We start from the raw sequence: 9,618 nt of genomic DNA, 5'->3' as shown, positions 1-9,618 counted from the left end.
GGGGGAGGGGGAAGGAAGGGAGGGAGGAGAGGAAGGAAGCTCACCTCGAGCAAGCGGATTTCTCGAAAATAAATTTCCTTGGCGCAGACGCCAAAGTAGTTTGGCTCTTCTCTCTTAAGCTTCAAAAGGATGTTTCTCGTGCGCGCGATGCATTCCTGCGAGAAGTAGGAGGACGGGACGACAAGGAGGGAATGAGGGAGGAAAGGAGGGGGGAGCGCGGTCACCCCCTTTAGGAGTGGCCACAACAAGAAACAGGCAGGGTGGGAGTGGGGGAAAGATCTGGGAATAAAGGAAGGGTCGAAACAGGAGAGAGAGGGAGGAAGGGAAGGAGGGAAGGAGGAGGCGGCTCTGGGCCGAGAGGAAGCGACGGCAGTGAGCGAGGGCAACACCCCTTACCAACAGCTGCACCAAGTGAAAAGCATCCTCCTTCTCTCTGCCCGCCAAGACCCGGCGCCGCCCGAATAGGTCCAATGGGGTAGCGACGCCGCTGCTTTTTTCCTTGCTGGGACTACCTCCCTCGTCCGAGCTCCGCGCCATAGCAGGCAAGGGAGCGCCAGCTTCCTCCTTCCTCCTCTCCCGTATAGGGTGGAGGAAAGGGGATAAGAGGGAGGAGGAGGAAGAAGCAGGATTCTGGGACGCGGGAACGAGCTGGGAGATGCTCCTTTGACAGACCTGCGGTGAATAAGGGGGGAGAGCGGTGGTAGGGTCAGCAAGGGATGGAGGGGGTGGGATAGGGTCCAGGGGACTCCAGGCGATGCGGGCATGGCAGTGTGGGCACTGAGAGGTGCGAGGGAGGCGGTACAAGCACATTCAGCACCCTCTTAAACGTCATCCCTTCCATTTCCATCACCCGAATTCCCTTCTCCTCTCCGTCCTCATCATGCCTCTCCTCGGAGAGGCTAAAATGACACCCACACGCCGACAAATCCCCGCGAAGGGGTGATCCCACTCCATAAAGAGTGCCGCGATCAAAGAGGGACACGTGCCGGACAGGGCAAGCTTCGACACCCTGTACACAAGCTGGCAAAGTCGTGGACCGGCCGTGGGGATCCTCGAAGATCCAATATCCCCTAAGCCTCGTGCGTCTCTCGAACAACTTTGCCAACCCGCATTTCCCGTGTGGTCTATCTTCGTATTTACCTTGATGACGGACATGACTAAGCGGCTCAAATCTCGCCCATTTTTCCTTGTATCTGCCTCCTGCGCATCTGGCATCGCCATAGCGGGGGGCACCCTGATGGTCTCGCGCCCCGTGCTCGCGAACCCCATGAAAATCGCTCCTTCCTCGTGTTCTCCTCCATCCACGACGCCTTCGATCGCTTGCAAAGCGCTGGCTGCACTAGCAGCCACTTCGTTCGCGAGTCTTGCCTTCTATACGGACAAAGATGCAGATTTCAAATATCACATACAAACGAATGATATACGCTCAGATAGGAACGCAAATTCTCCCCCCCAAGAGTCCAGCCACCACCAACATACCTCTTCAGCAATCTCATCCTGTGCGCGTGTAGCCTCAATGATTCGTAGGACTGCCATCGATTGAGATAGGAGGGCAAAAAGGAGGGCAGAAGTAGAAGGAGGGGCGAGGGAGGAGGATTTACTCCGCATCATGGACATTTCCGTGGAAGCAAAATAAATAAGCGCTCCGACCACAGAGATAACGGATGACTGTCCCCTAGAAAGGAGAATATGAAAATAGGAAAAATATTGAGTCGTGAGGAGGAAGATAGCCATCGAACAGATAGTGCAACCTCCTACCCTCGCCTTCAGTCATGTTGAGAAGGGATGGAACAATATCATAAGCACTGCCTGACAGCCAATGCGGCGGGGAAAGACCCACTAAAACAGGGCCACGACGTTCCTAACCATGTCATTCTAAAGTACCCGCGGGATGCGTGAATGCCAGGTTTACGTGTGAAAAAGATGGTGCCGCAAGAAATATGGTAAAAATATCAATAAGCCATCAGAGGGCTGCTCTCCAATTCTGAAAACGTCGGTCCAGGAAAATGTGACACTTAAAAACCTAGACATTCAGATATCGACATGTATATTACCAGTACCTGCATGCTTGAAATAATACCCTGCTTAGAGCCCTTAAAATAAGCCGTTTTATTTCTGTGCTCAAGTAGCTGCCTCCCTTCATTCCACTCGCGGACAGATAGCACGCCACTAGTAAAATAGTTCCAAGCTTAAGTTAGGTACCCCCCCCCATCGGATCCTTTATACCCAACCATGCGACACACAATCGATTCACACTACATTCACACTGCCTCCGTCGAGATTTAAAAGCCTTTTGCGTTCCATGCCAGGCACGACGCACCGCTACGTCCTGCGTGTTTCGTAATTTAAGATGCAATCGAGTCATAGTCCGGCATGGGCCTATTGACTGTACTCAAACTTCATCAAGGCGCCACGCACAGGGCGTGCCTGGACGTGTACCGCACTTTTCGAGGCATTCTAATATTATGTGTGATGACAGATAGCATTTTCAAAGGACATCATTGCATAAAGTGGACCATGAGGTGGCCGTGAATGTCTTTTTGATGGGGTTAACATGATAGTAACTTGGTCTCAATCCTCCTTCCCTTGCGACTTGGCATGCGATGACCAACAGGATGCGTTTTCACGCATGCTTTCTCCTCCTGAACGTCATATCTGGATTTCAAGCCTATGCTCGTCAAACCACCAAATGCGATACGACCGAGGCCGAGCGTGCAGAAGTGATGAGAAGAACATTGGAAAGTCTTGAAAATGAGTATGAATTTTTGCCAGGTTCCTTGTCGTTTCCTCCCTTCGCACAGCCAGCGGGACGATACGGTTTAGGTATTGTGGGAGTGAAGAAGGAGGGGGGAGGGATGGAAGGAGGGAGGAAGGGCTTGCAGGTCGTCGAGAGAGCCAGGTTGATCAAGCAGACATTTCCCCATCTTCAAATCACCCTTCAAAAATAGTGGCTTTCGACGGCAAGGTTGTCAATCCTCCCGCCCTCTGCGAGATAACATCCCGCGTCGATACACCTTACGGTCCAGGTACGAGGGTGTGGGACTTCATGTACCTTATAGATCCATGGCTAGTCAGCATCCGGGTACTCGCGCCGTGTCGATGGGCGGTTGGACAGGGTACGACCGTTGGAAACACCACCATGTGTCCAAACCCTGGCAAGACACCTGAGAGAGTTCCGAAAATTACACGTGTGAAGGGTATAGCGGACGACGAGGCTGACGTACACCCCTCTCTCTTCCTACACACACATATATATATATATATATGTGGTGTGTATGTATGAATCTCTCTCTCTCTATATATATGTGTTTATAAATAATCTAGGCCTCTGTAACTATTCCTTCGTCCTGGGGCCTCGGGACGCCGTGGTCGGCCTCTTCTGCACCCCCCCCCCGGTCAAGTACTTCTCCCTTCGCTCCTACACGGGCTTTCGTTTCCGACCCCAGGCATGGCTCCCTGCCGTCGAGCTTGCCGATCCGGACAACAACCTGACCTTCAACACCACCGGCAGGCTACCACGGGAAGGTCCTTACTTGCAAGGGAAAAGGGAAGGAAGCGCTGAGTCCGACGCCGCACCTTTTTGCCGGACGGCCGCCTTTGTCAGTACAGGGGACGGGGTGACTGCTCGCGATGTGCGACGTGCTCTGGCAAACGCGGGTTGGGCAGCGACGGCCACGAACCTCGACGTGGTCTCGGCCGAGAAGGCTTACTTTCGCGATGTCCGACGGCCCTGGGCGATCGACCGCAGCGACGCCTTCGTCATCAATTACCGTGTCTCCCAGCCGATCGACTCGGCGGCAGTGGCCCCCTATTTCGCGTCCTCCTACCCCTTTTACATGCTGCGCCACCGTCCTGAGGTCTCTTCTGCCACGTCCAACAGGGAGTTAGGGAATGCTTCGAGCGCCCCGGCCCAAGCGACTCTTCCTACATCCGGGTATTTGAACATGGCGCCAGGCGGCAACCTTGGCCACCTTCCGGACATAGAGGATGAAAATGCGCCCCGGGAGCCCCTCACTACCCCCCACCTCCGTCCCCGAGGGACAGGGCAGGATGAATCTTACCTGCTGCCGACGTTGGCACGCTTGGAGGAGGCGGTGACGGCCTACATGGGCCGCAGCCGGGGCGCCGTGTTGCACGCGCGTTGGGAAATGGAGCACATTCTGCCAGACACTCAGCGGTGCTTGACTGAGCCAGACTACTTCCCAATCGCCGCGTCGGTCCCGGAATGGTGAGTGGGGGAGGCCGTAGGGAACGCATCCGTCTGGGCGGGGGGGTGCCACCCGCTTGGGCCAATGGGTCTGAGGGCAAGTGAACGGCAAGACGTGAGAAGAGGAGAAAAAGAGATAAAGCATGACGGAGGGGAGCGAGATGGGGGGAAAGGAAGGATTCCGAGGGGCGTGTGACCGGCATCACCATCATACTCGCAATGTGCTGCCATTGGAAGCTCCCTTTACCCTTTGCGGGGGATGGAGCCGGCGCAAACTTACTCAATTCTCCCATCCCTTCCACGGCGCAGGAACCTCACCGGCTTCGCCACCTGCGGTTTCTTTTCCCGGGACTGCCTTTACACCTTCCTCTCTCCCCCAACCACGGGCAAGGTCGATTACGGCGATTTGACCTTCCCGCGGAACCGCTCCTTTGTGTTCCTGGGCGCGAATCAAGTCGGTCTGGAGAAGGTCACCTACTCCAATATTTTCATGACGGCTACGGCGGAGCCGCAGAAACAGGGACGCACGGTGAACTTCAGCGCTCAAGCCCTTGGTAAGTTCTGATGTGACACATCGTTTTTGTTATTGTTATTGACAGGAGCCGTGAAACATTCAGGAGGCCTGCCTCTGCTTGCTAGGAAGTGTGAAGATCGTGTCCGGGTCGGGACGCCGACGTTTTTCAATGTGTGTCAACTTGCAGGAAAAGGCTTTCAAGGTCGGGGTTAGAAGGCTTTCGTCTCATCGGCACATTTTTTCGCCCTTGTCCCCACACGCACACGTGGGGCCCGATGCAGAGGGGAGTGCGAACTGGTTCCTCCCGGAAGATCCCGAAGCAAAGGACCTGTTCGCCGTCACCCTGACACGGGACGATTGCCGACAGGGCGTCTTGGTAAAGGATGGAAGGCGGGGGGGGGCTCTCAGCACTGACGAAGCCTTCTGCACGACGGTGAGCGAGGGCGTGCTGAGCTACGAGGAGTTCGTCTACATCGTGGAAAGGAAGTACCTGGAACCCGCGACTCAGATTGGTCCTGATCCCGACGAGGTCCTACCGCCGGTGGTATTAGTGTTCGAATCTCCGAATATCACCGGTCTGGGATTTGAAAGGGACGCAGAACGGATGGAGGCGATGGCGCGCTTTTGACCGGATGAATGCCACCCACGAATCGGCATGAGGGTCAAAGCAAGAAATCATACGAAGGAGTCTTTCTTTTTGGAATCATGACCTGTACATATTTTTCCTTTCTGTTTTTCTAAAATCATGTTTCTTGCGTGCGTTAGCCTGCGTGATTTTCAAGGGTGTGGTTGTCGTCCGCTTTTTCGACAAAGTCCCTGTGGGTCTGTCGGTACTTTCCCAACAGGTACTCCCCACTCTTGATAGGGACGTGGCGGGGGACCTCGCCTTCCTTGACAAAGCCCGGCAAGCAGGCCACCAAGGTATCAAAATTGGGCTCGTAAAAAAACGGGGCGCTGTACCGTCCTTCCTCTGTCGCCTCCTGGATCACCACACGGTGCGCTGTGGACTTGAACACATCGTTCGTCCATCGTTGGAGCATGTCTCCCAGGTTCACAATGAATGCCCCTTCCACCGCCGGCACCTCCTGCCATGACCCGTCTTCCTGCCCGGCCCCACCCCGCCAGACCTGTAAGCCGGGCGTATGGTCCGTCATGAGGAAGGTGAACATACCGTAGTCCGTGTGGGCACCGGCGGCATACACCCCTTCCGACGGGTTCGATGCCTGTGTTAATTCCACGAAAGGTGAATGAGAGGAAGCCAGGGTCCATCCTACCTGCCCACGGATGGCATGGGGGGGCACGGAGGTAGTACGGGAGGGGGGGAGGGCAAAACATGAGCTGCATGCCCGAAAGAGGGGAGACATCTGACCTGTGTCGAATAGTGCAAGAGCCGTAACGCTGCCATCGGCCGGGTGAACGTGTCGTCGAGATGGTGCTCTGGCAACCCCAGGGCGCGGAGGAGGAGACGGACCGTCCGAAGGCCGAGGGAAGAGAGGGCAGTAAAATAGGCGTTCATGACGGCTAGAAAAAAGAGGGGGGAGATGAAATGTTGACAATCGGGAGGTGGAATGCTAGATGCCTCATTTAAAAAAGGGAGGCATTGGGTTGAGAGGACAAGAGAGGATGGCCAAGATGCCTACGGCCAGCCCCGCAAACCTCGGACGTTTTTCCATCCGACAGCCCATTCTTGCCTTCCCCCCTTCACGCCCATAGCCACCACCACGCCATCCCATCCCAAGGAACACGCCCCTCGCTCCTTGACTCTGCCCTATACTTACGTCTCCACCTCGGCAACTTCACGGGGTCTGGCCACACGTTTGGGCCGTGCAAAGGAAAGCTTCGCGCCTCCTCACTCTCCATGGCTACCTCCCTCCCCAGGTAGAAACCTTCCTTCGTGTCTCCCCTTGTCTGTCTAGTTGGGTCCAGAGTCTCCTCTTCGAAGGCGGTGTATCCCCGATTGATCTTGTTGTGCCGGACGGAGACTTTCTCTTTTTCGTCCAGGGGAAGGCTGAAAAAGGCCTGCCCGGAAACGAATGACGAAAAGGGAAACACGGTGAGACGGAATCGTAGTTGGTAGGTTGAAATCTCTCTCGAGGTGATGAACCTAAAGAACAAAGGACGATAGCTCCTCGTAACACAGGAAGCCGGGACGCACCCGGAAAAATACCTTGGGTACAGGTAGCTACCGGATCGATGTTGCACAAAAAGATATTCAGGAAGACGAAGAAAGACACGGGAATAAAAGGGGAGAATCACCGCTTTTAAAAAGTAAATTGAGCAACAAAAACCCATTGTATGGTATAGGTCCATCCAATTTATCGCATAAATGCATGTCGCGGAGGCAGGACAACGAAGGAGAATTCAGGTGTCCCCCTCCAACATTTCACACATGGCATTCAGAGAGAAAAATATCCACCTTGGACTCTGTAAGCATGTCGTCGATAAGGGCCTGAGGTACCCCATGGTTGATCAGGTAGAAAAATCCAAAGTCCCGACAGGCGTCGTACAGGATGCGCGGGGCTTCCTCGGGCGCAGCCAGGTCGACAATGGGCAATGCAGCGCGGTTCAAAGCGTGCAGCGACAATACATGAGGTGTAGAAGTTGCAGAGGATGACATGAAAATATGTCTATTGAATGGAAATGAAGATTAACGTAAAATCGACCGTGAGTGTTACGAGTGAAATGAAAATAACCCGAAGGGGGGTAAGGAGGTTAAGAGCGAAACCTACACAGGGACCACGGAACATCCCGCAATTACTCACTTTTCATTCATCTTAGGGGATGCACACTAGCCTATAAATAAAGGGCAGACACGGCTATTGTTGCACTGTGAGGCAGGCTTAAAGCCTCGCCAAGTCAGATCCATCGGCGGTTCTGCTCGCTCTTCAAGTACAAGTTCGTGACAGAAAAAAGATCAAAGACATTTCATGCTCCGATGCAACACAATTATTTGGAAAAACTAATAGCACATCCATGATGAAAGCCCATCGAGGATTTTTTTTTGAGGCTGAAACATTAATGTCTGAAAGTCCGAGGGAGCAAAATCAACTTGAAAGGCATGATTTACTGGTAGGCATCAACAGCGTATAATCCTAGGACACGAAACATTCGCATTCATGTCTTGACCTTCTCAAACCAGCAAGGAAACGCCCGCCCCCGAAGGAAATGTCCCTCTGTTGCTTTGCGAGTTAGGAGTGGTCAAATGTCCTCCTTTCAAGCAGTTTTGTTCAAAGAAGAATATGCCCCCAGGGTGGCACCGTTGGCCTATTTAAGTTCATGTGCATTCTAGAAATTGTCTGGACATTGAACATATTAAAGCATCTTTCTATTGATTGGAGCGTTGCAGATCGTTGTAAGCATTGAACGACATAAATCCTGTAGGAAAAAAACTGACATGAAAGTCGTGGGATGGTCATACAATGCACTCCACTTACAGACATGTTGAGCAGCCAAAGATCTCGAAAGCCATCCTGTTCATCTTCACTTTGTCACTTCCAGGATACTGCAAAAACAAGAAATTCTTTCCAAACCAGGCAGGCACGAGGAGATCAAAGCTACTTGAAATGCTACTGGCACAAATGGACATCTCTTTCATTTCTTTGTAAAGTGACGCCCCCATCCATGTATACATGTGTCACTTAGTTCAGGGCAGGGATCCAAGAAGTTCAATGCAGAGCCATGGATTGCTTCTGAAACAAGACATACGTCAGTGGTACTGTACATGACCGAATCCCCCTATGTATACCTCCCCGGCACAAAATTTGGAAAGAAGAATACAAAAGGAGGCAGGCAGGTGAAGAAGGTGGCTACAAACGAAGGCAAAAATTTCCCGGGCGACAGGCCGCACGCAGCAGTGTATGTTCCGCTGCAACGTCCCACATCATTCGTGCCTTGGGGGGGGAACGGGGCCGCCCTCGTTTTTTGGGGGGGAGGGAGGAAGACGGGATTGGAAACTCGCCCGGCCCGTCGAGGTCGTGCGAGGAAAAGTCTGGCTTGCTCGGAAAAAAGCTTGCTCCGGAGGAGGGAGATGAAGGATGATTCGAACCGGGAACTCGAGCTGGCAGCACCTGTGCACGGTCTAAGAGGGAGGCCGCTGGCGATGGAGTGGACCGCTGTCCAAGTTTGACAGGGGTCGGAGGGAGGGAGGGAGGGACCGACGGAGGGCATGGTGCTTCCGAGGACTTCTTTCTCTTCCCCCTGCTGGGTTGGAACCCCGCGCCATTCCTTCTTGGGACCGCGGTCGACCTGCCCTTCTTCCCTCCCTCGCTCCCCATGTCTCCTGAGGTCGGCGAGCTCTTCGCCTTGCCTGCTTTTCCCTGTCCACCGCCTCCATCCTCCCCTTTCCGTCCCCTGCCCGCTTTGGAGGCTTCGGACTTCTTCCCTCCCCATCGTTCCTCTTCCTTCACCTCCCTCTTCCACGTATCCTTCCATTTCTTGGGCATGGGGGTAGAGACAAGAAGGGAGGGAGACTGGACCCAGCTTCTCAGGGGCGGGCTCTGCGTGGCCGCTACCTTGCGAGCTCGCGACAGAGGGGGTAGGTGCAACGAGAGGGAGGGAGGGGGAGAGGTCGACGAAGAGGAGGAAGGAGGGGAGGACGACGGGGTAGGGGAGGCACAAGGGGTATTGGCTTTGATTTCTGTCCAGTGAAAATTTTGGCTGCGCACAAGATGAGGGTGAGAGCTATTCACAGTGTCTGTGGGAGAGGGAATGGGGAAAAAAAAAAGGAAAGACGAGAGGGAGAGGTAATGATTGTCACGGCACGTCAAGGTGTCCACGCCCAAGGACCCCTCCCGCTCAGACACTCTCCATCACTGCGCTTTCCCTCCCTTTCCCGACATCGGTTCTCCTCCCTTTTCTGATCGACACCTTTCCGGCCATGACTCCTCCTACACCAGGC

The 9,618-nt window shown here is 54.1% G+C and overlaps 3 protein-coding genes across 3 annotated transcripts; 1 reads left to right on the top strand and 2 right to left on the bottom strand.

Moving 5' to 3' along the window:
* Positions 1-11: 11 nt before the first annotated feature.
* On the bottom strand, positions 12-1,675 carry NGA_0379500 (uncharacterized protein; the record flags this gene model as incomplete). The annotated part of the gene is made up of 4 exons (XM_005854896.1): positions 1,480-1,675; positions 1,141-1,371; positions 397-672; positions 12-155 (listed from the first exon to the last, which is right to left on the bottom strand). Coding segments are annotated over exons 1-4 (789 nt in total), but the record flags the coding sequence as incomplete, so codon positions are not given.
* A 1,464-nt stretch (positions 1,676-3,139) lies between these two features.
* On the top strand, positions 3,140-5,349 carry NGA_0379900 (uncharacterized protein; the record flags this gene model as incomplete). The annotated part of the gene is made up of 4 exons (XM_005854900.1): positions 3,140-3,197; positions 3,325-4,228; positions 4,517-4,761; positions 4,847-5,349. The coding sequence occupies 4 exons, from the start codon at positions 3,140-3,142 to the stop codon at positions 5,347-5,349; spliced, it is 1,710 nt and encodes a 569-aa protein (XP_005854962.1).
* A 133-nt stretch (positions 5,350-5,482) lies between these two features.
* Positions 5,483-7,354, bottom strand: NGA_0379600 (uncharacterized protein; the record flags this gene model as incomplete). Its single annotated transcript, XM_005854897.1, has 4 exons — positions 7,138-7,354; positions 6,500-6,740; positions 6,091-6,242; positions 5,483-5,944 (listed from the first exon to the last, which is right to left on the bottom strand). The coding sequence occupies exons 1-4, from the start codon at positions 7,336-7,338 to the stop codon at positions 5,483-5,485; spliced, it is 1,056 nt and encodes a 351-aa protein (XP_005854959.1). The 5' UTR covers positions 7,339-7,354.
* Between the last annotated feature and the right edge of the window lie 2,264 nt (positions 7,355-9,618).

The sequence above is a fragment of the Nannochloropsis gaditana genome, assembly GCF_000240725.1.
Source record: "Nannochloropsis gaditana CCMP526 unplaced genomic scaffold scaffold353, whole genome shotgun sequence".
NCBI lineage: Eukaryota > Eustigmatophyceae > Eustigmatales > Monodopsidaceae > Microchloropsis > Microchloropsis gaditana.
This window is presented reverse-complemented; position numbering and strand designations above follow the sequence as displayed.